The sequence below is a fragment of the Bos taurus genome, chromosome 4 (genome assembly GCF_002263795.3).
Source record: "Bos taurus isolate L1 Dominette 01449 registration number 42190680 breed Hereford chromosome 4, ARS-UCD2.0, whole genome shotgun sequence".
Taxonomy (NCBI): Eukaryota; Metazoa; Chordata; class Mammalia; order Artiodactyla; family Bovidae; genus Bos; species Bos taurus.
The window spans coordinates 22,984,490-22,998,826 of NC_037331.1; the positions used below are offsets into that span (position 1 = coordinate 22,984,490).

At 38.7% G+C, this 14,337-nt stretch overlaps 1 protein-coding gene across 9 annotated transcripts in view; it reads right to left on the minus strand.

Annotated features, from left to right (window-relative positions):
* Positions 1 to 14,337, minus strand: part of DGKB (diacylglycerol kinase beta) — an 875,335-nt gene that overhangs the window by 597,532 nt on the left and 263,466 nt on the right. For all 9 annotated transcript variants that reach the window (XM_059885674.1, XM_059885677.1, XM_015468340.3 and 6 more), the window contains 2 exons: positions 13,701 to 13,820; positions 1,777 to 1,894 (listed from right to left, as the gene is read on the minus strand). In XM_059885674.1, the coding sequence (XP_059741657.1) occupies positions 1,777 to 1,894; positions 13,701 to 13,820 (238 nt within the window). The remainder of the gene's footprint in view (positions 1 to 1,776; positions 1,895 to 13,700; positions 13,821 to 14,337) is intronic.

Below are 14,337 nucleotides of genomic sequence, written 5' to 3' on the forward strand. Positions count from 1 at the left end.
TTATATAGTAAAACTCTTCCCCAATAGCCACATCTGTGACTCCCTTTGGCAACAGTGAGGAAGAAAATATAGTTTCTCTTCCCTTCCCTAATGGTAATAATGTTGTATATTACATTTGCTACACTTACCAGTTAGAATTTGTGAGTAAGATTCTCACTCTTACATGACACTGCCCACATTATTTGAGAATTACCATTTTGTTTCATAAGCTCCCATCAATAGAAAATACTCTGAAAAATTATTTTCCTTAAAAATAATAAATCCTTGAAAATAAAGTACTTCCTTTGTACATGGAGAATGTTATGGGGTAACCAGCCTCTTAAGTGTGGCCACCAGAAACAGCCCTCTGAAGTGGTATGACATAATTTTATGTTACTTTATCAAAATCTGTAAACATTTAAAAGCATCCTAAAATATGGTTTTTAATGTCAAATAAAACATCTGAAAGTCTTCTCCCAATTATGCTACCAAAGAAGCCATTAGCTAAAATTAATATCTGAAAAGTATGTATTATATGGAAGCCAGGTAAGAAATTAGATTTATTATAAATGCACAAAAATGGGATGTGTCCAATAAACCTGACAGGTTTTGTGAACATACACTGCAGACGAGGGTTTGGTTGGACAATGTGCTGGACTGAGACAAAGTCACCCTTAGTGAGGAGGACTCAGTATTCCCCCTGTTTTAGCAGAAGTATCACAGAATGCAAAAGTTCCTCAGGAGTACATGCTGTTGGTTTAAAAATTCTTAAGTGCCTTTTATAAATTGATGCAAGCATTATCTGAAAATTCCAGTGGGCAGTATTTCGTAGAAGAAAATAAATATTGCAAAGTTAAGTGTGCTGAAATAAAAATAATGGCTGCAATTCATGAACGGGCAAAACTTTGCATTCTAATACCTGTTAACCATATATGAAGAACTTCTCCATGATAGAATTAAAACTCATGTGTCTGAGGTACAAGGTTAGTTTTTATTCCTTGTGATTTCTTAATCTGAGTGCAAACTGATCATGTAATTATTTTTATTTATTTATTTTTTTAAATTTTACTTTATTTAACTTTACAATATTGTATTGGTTTTGCCATATATCAAAATGAATCTGCCACAGGTATACATGTGTTCCCCATCCCAAACCCTCCTCCCTCCTCCCTCCCCCTACCATCCCTCTGGGTCGTCCCAGTGCACCAGCCCCAAGCGTCCAGTATCATGCATCGAACCTGGACTGGCGACTCGTTTCATATATGATATTATACATATTTCAATGCCATTCTCCCAAATCATCCCACCCTCTCCCTCTCCCACAGAGTCCAAAAGACTGTTCTATACATCAGACACACACGATCATGTAATTATTTTTAAAAGACTAAAAGGAATAAGCTCATTATAGGAAAACAATGTGAATAAAGCAACTAACTTGGGGAAAAAAGGACAAATATGTGTAAATGTAAGATATAAGTATGAGAGGCCAGTGGAAATTTTCCTAATACTCGCAGAAGCAATGAGAATCATGAATAAACTAAATTACAGTGGAAAGAAAATGGCTTGTGAGTTGGAAAATGTCCTTATTCCTTTCCCAAGGAGAGGGCTTTCCAAAACTGAAGGAAGTTAAAACTAGAATGACCTAAGCCTTCAGAAACATATTACAGGGAGACATAAATCATAGGTACAGGAAGGGTCAGGTTAATTTCTTGACTCTGTCTGCAAATGGGACTGTGCCATGAAATCAACCTTTCCTCACCGGAGGTGATGATGTCCAGGCAAAGGAAACATACTCACAGGAGCAGCAGAGGCCCTGCTTCCCTACTCCGATCAGCATGTTCAGGCAAAGATTGCAGTAGGCAGGTTTGTTAAAGTGCTTGAGTCGCCACACATGCTGTCCGTCATCCTTCACATTCTGCACGGGACGTAAGAGAAACAGATTTCACTTAATGAAATAAACAGTGGAATAAGAAAATGCCAATAAAATTCAGAGCTGGACGGCAGCATTTGAAGACAATCTGTTATTTCATCCCTGACTTTCTGCAAGATCGCCACAGAGTCTAGAAAAACACATGTGCTCTAGTGGAATGAGATCCTGCTAACAAATCTCAGATGCTACAGCAACCCACAGATTCTCACCTAATGTCAACAGTTCAACAGGAGGTCCCGAATCAGCATCACGGTCAGCCCAACTGAGCACTGCTGAGAACAGAGGCTTGTCTGCCTCACCTGGATATCTTATTTTTAGGACAATTCCATAAACAAATATGTGAATAAAGAAAGACAAAATATTCTTGAGTGGAAGATTCTGAGAGGTAAAAGCCTAGACAGAATATATTAACATTTGATCTTCCAGACCAAAGGATCAAACCTGGGTCTCCTGCACTGCAGGCAGATTCTTTACTGACTGAGCTACCAGGGTAGCTCCATAGCCTTGCTTAATAGTAGGAATATACAAATTTCATGATGGTGATTAGGTCTTTCTTATAAGGAAGCAGAGGGGTAGGATGGGATGAAAACATAAGACTTAAAAGTAAGTTACTGATGGTATTCTAAGGCTTCAGTTGGGGGATTCCTTACATGTTATAATTTACATTCATATATTTTTGTATGTCTCCAATAGTTAAATTTTAAAAATAAGTATTTGTAAGGCTCTAATTAATTTTTTCTTTACTTCTCTTTTGCAAAACATGAATGGTTTAAGTAAGATATGGGCATACTAACAGGATAAGTAATAGTAGAAGCATGTGTGTGTTTGGCTGTGACCATGGCATTTCCTGACACTTGTCCGAGTATTTCCTTTGATGATTAACATCTCTCACCAAACAATTTCCTTGTCTCCATCAGGAAGTCCGAATAACCCAAATATTAGGATTTAGAATTCACTACACCATTTAGGGTACTTTTCAAAAAAAAAAAAGAGGAAGTGAAGTGTTAGTCGCTCAGTTGTGTCAAAGAGAAGAGGATGACAAGTGTTCATAATACTGTTGAGTTTAGTCACTAAGTCATGTCTGACTTTGTGACACTATGGACCATAGCCTGCCAGGCTCCTCTGTCCATGGCATTTCCTAAGCAAGAAAACTGGAGTGGGTTGCCATTTCCTTCTCCAGGGGAATCTTCCGGACCCAGAGATCGAAACCGTGTCTCCTGGTTGGCAGGCAGATTCTTTACCACTGAACCACTGAGGAAGCCCAATTGTTCATATACCCATAGTTTTATTCCAATTTGGAACAATAGTGTATTCAAAAGTAGGCTACAATAATAAAACTTCTTTTTCAGTTACTAGCATTTTTCGTAAAATAATAAATTGAATATCCACTAATAAATAACTGAAATAAAAAAAAGAAAATAAAAAATATGAATGAATTTAATTTCATAGAAAAAATGGCAAAATATTAACACTGTTATTGTCTTTATTCGTAACAATCTCTATCATTTTTTACCACAATAAAATCCTGAGTTAATTAATCCAAAATCTTGGCAAAACTGTAATTATCATTTATTCTTCTAAAATTCTATATAATATCACAATAGCTATCCTCTATCGGACACCTAATTACATCTGCATCGTCCAACACTGAAGGAAAACAAAATAATAGGATGCTTACAAATCTCTTGAATTCCTTACAAGGAGGTCAAGATATTAAATGAAGTTACTATATATTTATCACTTTTTTCACCATCATTTTCTGTATTAACATATACTCCTTGTACATCATTCACCAAATTGTATCCAACTCAGATTAATTTTAGACATCATTTATTGGGATTCTATAGAAACCACTGCAGGTCTCAATTCTTCAGGTCAGTCAAGTTGCCATATTTCTTGGAACACACAGACCTAATAATTTTTTGAGCACCTATTATGCACTGAGTCACTAATACAAATTCTGTGGGAGTGAAATAATATAAACATGTCCTGATCATCTTGTTTCTCTAAATAATACAATATTAATAGTAATGCTTCCTGACCACTTTTTCCTATTCCTAGTCAAGACATAAACCACCAGATTTGAAGCACTCAATTAAATTCATAGTAAATAATTCTTACATTAGAACCAGAAATGTCAAATTTGCATCATAATATGAAGCATTAATGGAAATGCTTCCTGGGAGATAGTTCTCCATGGGTCTCTTGATCATCTGCACATTTTGTAAGCAGAAGAACTGTCCTCTTTCAACAACGTACAGCCTTGCATTGTAAAGACATATCTCCCTCCAGAGCAGAGGGCAGGTTTACTTACAGTCTGATATAATGAAAATAATCTCTCTTTTATAGACAAAGGTTAAGCAAGCTTGTTTACTGCATATGATAATAGCTTCCCCGGTGGCTCAGACCGAAAAGAATCTGCCTGCAACACGGGAGACCTGGGTTTGATGCATGGCTGAAGAAGATCCCTTGGAGAATGAAATGGCTACTCACTCCAGTATTCTTGCCTGGAGAATCCCATGGTCAGAGGAATCTGGTGGGCTACAGTCCATGGGGTTGCCGAGTCAAACATGACTGAGTGACTAACACTTTTCATTTCACTTTAGTTACCCCAAGCCAGAGAGTTCTCGGCTTTGATGTTGTTACTTGGGCCTCTGCATCACCCCAAGAGACTTTGCAGGCCTGGAGAGCTAGATCAGCTCTGAGACTCTTACTGCTTCTTTGCGGTGAGACAGCAATCTTGGTTTCTGACCCAGACACTCACGTCCTCTGCCAGCACCCACAGAACTGTGGCAAGTTCATTTGTTCACATACAAATAGGTAACTCTTAGAACCTTCACAGTTCTTGATAATACTCAGCTTCATTTTCCCAACAAAAGACTCACAAGCTCTCCACAAAAGCACTTCTGCAGAAGGTGTCATGGAGAGGACATCTCAAGACAATGGGGTTTCATTGTTTCCCCCAAAACTTAAGAAATAGCTTTTATAGTAATTTCTGAATCCAATTCTGGTTTGCTTGAGTCATAAGATTTCTAGTATCTTCGTTATATGAATGGAATGCTTTACGCAAGCATGTACTTAGTCGTGTCGGATTCCTTGTGACCCCCATGTAGCCTGCCAGGCTCCTCTCCTTGGCATTTCCCCAGTAAGAATACTGGAGTGGGTTGCCATTTCCTTCTCCAGGGGATCTTCCCAACCTGGGGATCAAACCTGTTACTCTTGCATCTTCTTCATTGACAGGAGGATTCTTTACCGAGTCACCTGGGAAGGCCAGGTGGGAAAGCTTTATATATTTGCTTAATTCTGCTATAGTTTATAATAAACTGTCTATATTTAAAATTTTTCTATTCTTTCAAATAAGAATAAGGTAGCCTGATACTAAAAGATTAAGAGATAAATTTTTTTAATATATATTGATAAATTTAGCATTAAATGTTGATAGGATCAATGCTTAAAAAACATTTTTAAGTGAAAAAGAGAAAGGAAAATTTAGTTCTCATATGTATGACTGTTCTCATAATCCCTGTCATTTTATTTTTAAATGAGTGTCCATTCCATGTGAATAAGCCTCCTCCCGTGGAAGAACACATATGGACTAAGTTAGCTGGCATTTTCCTTATCAAAAAATAAACAAGTCTGAACGTGGGTGTTCTGTCAATCAGAACACTTAGCCATGTTACAGGCTGTCACTGATGTACAAATCCATTATCCAGACATAAAACGCTTTACCAAAAACAAATTAAATAGCTTTATAGCTCTTAGCCGGATACATTGCCAAACTATGCAAAGGATGAAATATGTATGTGACTTCAAGAGAAGAAATTGAAACCAGGAGCCAACTACTTCTCAGCAGTGCAAATTACACTCCAACGCTCTGTATTTTCATCTCTTGTCTTGTTTGTCTTATTTAGATGGTAAACTTGGTGGGGGCGGGGGAGGATGGGCCCCTTACTATATTCCATCAGCGGGGACAGCATATGCCTATTAGTACTTCTATTGCAAATAAATATTTATTGTCATAGAAAGGAATTCATTTTTCTAAAAAAGCAATGAAGAGCCAATCTGGAAGGCTTGATTCCTGGCCTCTGATGAAAATGTGGATAAGCCATTTCACCTTTATTTTCCTCTCTAATAAAATGACAGTAACCACTTTCCTCACCCAGACCGTGCTGTGAGGTTTCATTATACAATACCTGTGAAGTCAATTTAGCTCCTCAGAAGATTGGTGTTACATAAACAGCAAATATTATTACCATCATTGGGTTGAGTTGTGTAACATCCCAGCATTTCAGCTAAAAGATTTAAGAAGGATGTTTGTAGATTTAAAATGGCTTATTTCATAAAAATTGTGTTCTATTTTTTCCATCATTAGACATTACTCTTAACAAAAATGTATTCCTGATATTTAGTAAACACTGTATTTTATAATGAAGTAGTTCAGTTCTGTGCTGACGTCAGAGAAATGTTTAATGAAATCCAGGAAAATTCAGAGCGGCATCAGGGTCTTCCTCACCTTTTAATTCCTTTTGACCTTTTAAGTCAAAAGGAAGTTTCAAAGAGAAGAATGCTCTTTGGAAAATATTGAAAACTATTTCTTTATCTAGTGATTTGTAAAGTTTTAGCTTTTTCCCCTTAAATACCTCCAGGATTGTACATAGTGCTCAAGTGAACTAGGAATGTTATAAATATCATTATGTTCTAAAGATGGAGAAGGAAACGGCAACCCACTCCAGTGTTCTTGCCTGGAGAACCCCATGGGTGGAGGGGCCTGGTGGGCTACAGTCTATGGGGTTGCAAAGAGTCGGACACAAATAAGCAACCTACACACACACACACACACACACACACACACACACACCTTTTCTAAAAATGTCATGGAGAAATTTCACTGATGTCAAAGCCAGAATGCTCCCATTCCCCTGCTAAGCTCATTTCAACTGCCTTCAATTACAACACATAGAGAGCTAAGGTTGCAAATGGATTCCAACTCAATCAACAATAAGCACCATTAAATTATCTTACTTTTCTGTTCAAGGTCTCAAAAAAATATAACAATACAAAAGAAACTGCCCTTTAGACAAAAAGAAAATGTAGAGAGAAGTTTTAAAATTCTGAGCAGAGCTACAACCAACTATCCTTCTCCAGATCGCACATTCTGAAATCAGGCTCAGACCCTGATAATCTTATGGTTCAAATGCCAATTCAACAGACTGTAACATCACATGGTTATTTTCCTTGAATGACCTGATGTGGAATCTCAAGAATGGTTGCATTTATCCAGCTTCATAACTCCTTTCCTGATTGAGCAATGTATAAACAGCAGAGCAACACTGCAACCAAATTAAAAAAATAGAGTGTGAAACATTACTTTTCCAAATACAGCTTAGAATACATCATCTTCTGCTCTCCATTCATATTCACCAGGGGACAATCTTCATCAGAAATCAAACCAAACAATACTTTTACTTTATTGAATCAGGCACAAAAATACATATACCAAAACATTAAAAACAATGGCAAAGTTTACACTGTAAACTGCCTATAGGGTTTAAAAACCAGGACTCTGAACAAAAATAAAGAAGTCAAAATAAATAACCATTCAAAAATCACACAGGCCAGATTTGGCACCAACAATCCAAGACTAAGAATTTAAGGTATCCTTATTTTAAGCCAGGCTTCTATTTAAATCTGTATTCCAGTTTTTATGATAGTGTGAATTTAGAAACTTTCTTTGAAAAATCTAACAATGATCCCAGATCAAAGATTTCAGGAATTGGAGCATCATTAATTGGGGCTTCCCAGGTGGCTCGAGTGGTAAAGAACCTGCCTGCCAATGCAGGAGACATAAGAGACGTGGAATCAATCCCTGGGTTGGGAAGATCCTCTAGAGGAGGAAACGGCAACCCACTCCAGTATTCTTGCCTGGAGAATCCCATGGACAGAGGAGCCTGGCGGGCTACAGAACAAAGGTTCGCAGAGAGTCAGACACGACTGAGCAACTTAGGACACGCTCACAGCATCATTAATTATCTTGTTCATCTAGTACAACAAACCTTTGAACTGAAAGAATATTAGAAAAGGAAAGGGATATTCCTGACTAACTTCTTTGAACACGTCCAGAGAAGATGACTGTCTAGCAAGAAAATCACCTGGTCAGTTCATAACCAAGCTGGTTATTGTTGTTGTTTAATCGCCAAGTCATGTCCAACTCTTTGTGACCCCATGAACTGTAGCCCACCAGGCTCCTCTGTCCACAGGATCTCCCAGGCAAGAATACTGGAGATGGGTTGCTATTTTCTTCTCCAAACCAAGTCAGGGTGAAGGCCAATTTGATAATGTTAACTGCCATTCTATCATCTCTTCATTGGTCCTTACTGGAATGATCTAATTGATCTATTTTTTTTTAAATCAGACTTTTCTTTCCAAAATGATTTAAAACCAGTTAAAACTCATTGTATTTTATGACAGAATATATAATATGTAATTTGTGATATGGCATAATAACAATAGAATAAATCAGGGGTCAGCAAACTATGGCCCTTGGGTCAAACATAGCCAACAAGCTATTTTTGTAAATAAAGTTTTATTAGAACACAGCCCTGCTCTCTCAGTTAGGTGCTGTCTGTGGTTGCTTTTGCACCTCAGAGGCACAGTCTGGCAGTTGCAACAGAGACTTTATGACCCACAAACTTTAAACTATTTGCTATCTGTCCTTTAATAGGCAAAGTTTGTCATCATTCGGAGTTTATTGCTAGACACAGTTATTTTAATAAATTTTATCCATTCAAAGTAAGATTAAAAAAAAAACATATTCTTAATTGAGATGAATGCTGAAGGAAGAATGACTCAGTGTCATACATAAATTTTTTATTGTAATCAAATGTCCCCCCCCCCAAATGACAGACTATATCATTTTATACTGGGTCTCATGAAGTTTGAAGGACTCCTTCTAAGGGAAGGAAAATGACTCTTACCCTCTAGCATTTGATAAAGAACAAGGTTTTGATAAACTACGATTCTGCTTTTGGCACCAAAATAGGTATAATGTAAAACAGTGTAGTTTTAAAGATCCTGTTGGTGGAGAAAACTGAACTCCAGTAAAATCACAGCTGCTCTGCGTAACATTACAAGTGAGGACTGTTCTCCCAGGACAATTTTCTATCTGTGTCATTGGGGACATACACCATGGTCATTTTCAAATACACTGTGGTATTTAACAGGCACTATCAATTAGCATCTACTCCCTGAGCTCATAATAGACAATAGACAAGAGTATATAGGACAACAATAAGACAGGCCTCATATTAAGTGGCTGAATTCAACCTAAAACTTCTAGATTTCTAATCTGAAAAGTAAAAGTAGGGGGTAGGATACCGGGGAAATGGCTCCATGAATTAAATTCTCTACAGGTAATAATATAACATATTAATTGCCTACAGAAAAGGAAATAAATCTCAATTACTAAAAAGAAAAGGCCCTCATCACTCAGTTGTCATTCCTGGTTTGTAAAACACTTACCATGTCTGGGAATTAAAAAGCTCTTTTTAACAAATAGATGCTCTGATTTGTGAATATAATTAATGGCTTATCTATTTTACAAAAGACAATATTAAAAACATTATCAGCTTTTTTTTTTTTTTAAGAAGTGAAGAAAACACTCTCAGAATTGTTCTTCAAAGGGAAAACATCCAATCTCATAGGCCATCTACAAATGTTAAACAATGTAGCCCTGCCATCTAGTGGCCATCACTGGGAACGCAGCTCAGGTTTCTTTGAACCCTGAATTTCTCCCATTAAGCACTTGCTTGGAAAATCCCATGGACGAAGGAGCCTGTTAGGCTGCAATCCATGGGGTCGCGAAGAGTCGGACACGACTGAGCGACTTCACTTTCACTTTTCACTTTCATGCATTGGAGAAGGAAATGGCAGCCCACTCCAGTGTTCTTGCCTGGAGAATCCCAGGGACGGGGGAGCCTGGTGGGCTGCCGTCTATGGGGTCGCACAGAGTCGGAAACGACTGAAGTGACTTAGCATAGCATAGAATTGGAAAAGACGGAGAAAGCAATGGCACCCCACTCCACTACTCTTGCTTGGAAAATCCCATGGACGGAGGAGCCTGGTAGGCTGCAGTCCATGGGGTCGCTAAGAGTCAGACACGACTGAGCGACTTCACTTTCACCTTTCACTTTCATGTATTGGAGAAGGAAATGGCAACCCACTCCAGTGTTCTTGCCTGGAGAATCCCAGGGACGGGGGAGCCTGGTGAGCTGCCGTCTATGGGGTCGCACAGAGTCGGACACGACTGAAGCAGCAGCAGCATTGGAAAAGACTCTGATGCTGGGAGGGATTGGGGGCAGGAGGAGAAGGGGACGACAGAGGATGAGATGGCTGGATGGCATCACTGACTCGATGGACGTGAGTCTGAGCGAACTCCGGGAGTTGGTGATGGACAGGGAGGTCTGGCGTGCTGCAGTTCATGGGGTCACAGAGTTGGACACGACTGAGTTACTGAACTGAACTGAACTGAAGCATCCCCCCCAAAAAAATCTTTTAACGAAACACATACACTATAAATCTAAGAATATCAATATAAAGTAAATTATGTAACATTAGCATGATGGAAATTAATGGCAAAGAACTTTCATTCCCCTGAATTAAAGAAGTTGCTGCTAGAAACTGGAAGGAAAGGAAAAAGAAGTCGCTCAGTCATGTCCGACTCTGCGACCCCGTGGACTGTAGCCTACCAGGCTCCTCCGTCCATGTGATTTTCCAGGCAAGAGTACTGGAGTGGGTTGCCATTGCCTTCTCCAGGGGATCTTCCCGACCCAGGTATGGAACCTGGGTCTCCCTCATTGCAGCAGACTCTTTACCCTCTAAGCCACCAGGGAAGCCCTCTAGTATCTGGGGTATACCATATTGGTTTAAAATATTTTTAATTAACATGCATACAGATTTGTGGACTATATTTATCCAGGCAATGTTCATAATTTCACAAATATCTGTACTTATTAGTAAAGCTGTAAAAAATTTGTAAGCAATGTCTTCCAAAGAAAAATATTATTTCAAATTTTTTCTGGGATATTAGAAATATAGATGTTTCCAATTCCCCAGGTTCCTGTCAAACCTGCTATTATCAAATAAGTTACTTGCTCATTCCTAAATCTTCTCTCATACTAGAATTTCCATAAATGTTTTTAAAAAATTTAGTTTTAAAAACATAAAATTCCATTCTCAGGAACCACTATCATTGGAACATCTTGAATAGTCATACCAACTATTTTTCAGTACAGAACATATACCAAACCTTCTGAAGTTAAGATTTTGTCAGTTTATTTTCTGTTTTCACCCAATATTCTGATTTACATATGCCTTTGTCAAAGGTATATTAAAAAACGAAACAAATATTTTTGATGCAGAGATACATAGTAAGTTATTACAAGAAGATACTAGGTTATGTATAGTATAAGAACATCAGACACAAGAAGTATTGCTTCATTAATTCTCAAAATGTGGAACTATGTATCTATTAATAAGGCTGATATTATCTTTGTTTTAATAAATTATTTACCTTAAGATTAATTTCCTATTTATCATCTATTAGTAATTCTACTTTTCCCTACTCTGACCATTGCTAAAATCCAATGGGCCCCATAAGATTAACCTGAATGTAAAAGAATTTGAAGATCCAGATGAAACAGATGAATTCCACCATCCCAAAGCCCATTTATATATTCCCAAAATAATATGTAAAAATGTGCAACATATTTTTACACACTATCACATATTTCACACAGACTGCAAGAGTTCTTGGGAACTGACTTAAAAATCGGGGCTCTTGAGTTAACTATAGCATAGTCTTGAATTTGAAAAACTGTTATTGCTGGTAACAAGAAGTGTAACAGGGGCTTCCCTGGTGGTTCAGTGGATAACAATCTGTCTTGCAGTGCAGGGGGTACCAGTTCAATTCCTGGTCCAGGAAGTCCCCCATGCTGCAGGGCAACTAAGCTCAGCTGCCACAACTACAGAAGCTGTGCTCTAGAGCATGAGAGCTGCAACAAGGAAACCACTGCAGTGAGAAGCCCATGCACCGCAACTAGAGAGCAGCCCTCTCTGCAGCTAGAGAATGTCCACACAGCAACACAGACCCAGGGCAGCCAGTAAATAAATACTTGAAAAAGCAGAGAAGCAATGAACACTATGATCTTGCATCTCAAAAGTCTAACTATTCCATGTGCCATGCTGCTTTCCATATGTAACGCTCTTTGAATCTAATTATACATTATACTATCTGAATGTGGTAGTTAATTCTTGTTTATTAAAGCTAAGTGTAAAAATCCAGTGTCGAATTTTTAAATTAACTATTACCGAAATTCAACCAAACTGGGGTAGTAAGCTCTAGATTCAAAGTCACTATCATATCACATTCTGATCTGAGGTTGGTATGTTATTCCCCAAACCACCAGTTTTAATTACCACTGGAGGCAGTGATATGAGAAAACATTGACAGGATTAGAAGGAAAAACTGTGACAAACTACTGCTACGTAAGGAAAACAAAAAGATACTTGCTCCTTGGAAGAAAAGCTATGACAAACCTAGACAGCGTATTAAAATGCAGACACATCACTTTGCCAACAAAGGTCCATATAGTCAAAGCTACTGTTTTTCCAGGAGTCATGTACAGATGTGAGAATTGGACCATAAAGAAGGCTGAGCGTTGAAGAATTGATGCTTTCTAATTGTGCTGCTGGAGAAGACTCCAAGAGTCCCTTGGATAGCAAGGAGATCAAACCAGTCAATCCTAAAGGAAACCAACCCTGAATATTCACTGGAAGGACTGATGCTGAAGTTGAAGCTCCAATACTTTGGCCACCTGAGGCAAAAAGCCGATTCATTGGAAAACACCCTGATGCTAGGAAAAATTGAGGACAGGAGGAGAAGAAGGTGACAGAGAATCAGATGGCTAGGTGGCATCACTGCATCAATGGACTTGAATTTGAGCAAACTCTGGGAGATAGTGAAGGGCAGGGGAGCCTGGTGTGCTGCATGCAGTCCATGGGGTCGCAGAGTCGGACACGACTGAGCGACTGAACGACAACATATATGGAGTGCTGTGGAGTGTTAGTCGCTCAGTTGTGTCCGACTCTTTGTGACCCACGGACTATAGCCTACCAGGCTCCTCTGTCCATGGGATTCTCCAGACAAGAATAATGGAGTGGACTGCCATTCCCTTCAACAGAGAATCTTCCCGATAGGGGGATCAAACCCAGGTCTACTGAATTGCAGGCAGATTTTTTAACGTCTGAGCCAACAGGGAAGCCCATGTCCAAAATATGCTTACACTTACGTGTATATAGAGTCAACCACCTTGATTATAATTGGCTCCTCCACTTACGGGTTTGTTTACCAATAAACTAGATCATCTTCATGAGGAGAAGTATAGAAATGGATGGAGTGTGATAAGAACCACAGCATGCAATCATGCTCGGGTGTTTCTTCCATTAGACAAAAAGAGATCAATAATTTTTAAACTAGATTGCACTTTAAATAGTGGGGAAAAGAGAGCAATTATGTATTAAATAATAAGGTAATACCTAAAATGAACTAGTATATTCATGGCAAGTATTATTATACAAGGAGCTACTGTTAAATTGCACAGAGTCATACATATTAGAAGGATCAGGCACTCAATAAATACTTAATTGTAGAAAATAGATGAATTTATAATCAAAATGTATAAAAGAGACCTCCACTGACTTACCACCATGTTACCCCATCTATGTAAATACTTACATTTTCTAAGCCCAGGAGCACAAGGAGTGGAATTGTTGTCATGCCTCCTTGAATCCATTCCTCCAGAGAGACTGTTCCATCATGATCATAGTCAATTTCTTCCATCATTTCATGGAGGATCTAGAATAGAGAAGATGAGGAAAAATTTGAAAATGAATCAATAAAATAAGTTTCATGTGATACAACCAAGTATTACAATGAATTGATTATAATAAACTCTGTGTGTGTGTGCATGTGTGTAAGTTGCTTCAGGAGTGTGTGTGTAAGTTGCTTTGCGACCCTATGGACCATATATCTCTGCAGGCTCCCCTGTCCACGGGATTCTCCAGGAAACAATACTGGAGTGGGTAGTGATGAAACCCGGGTCTCCTGCCTTGCAGGCAGATTCTTTACCATCTGAGCCAGCAGGGAAGCCCAATAAACCGTGACTAGCAGCGAACTGCTTCCCAGGTGGTGCTACTCGTAAAGAACCCATCCGCCAATGCAGGAGACACGGGTTCAATCCTGGGTTGGGAAGATCCCGAAGAAAATGGCAACCCACTCCAGTATTCTTGCCTGGAAAATTCCAAGTACAGAGAAGCCTGGCAGGTTAAAAGTCCAGGGGGTTGCAAAGAGTTGGACATGACTCAGTATGCAC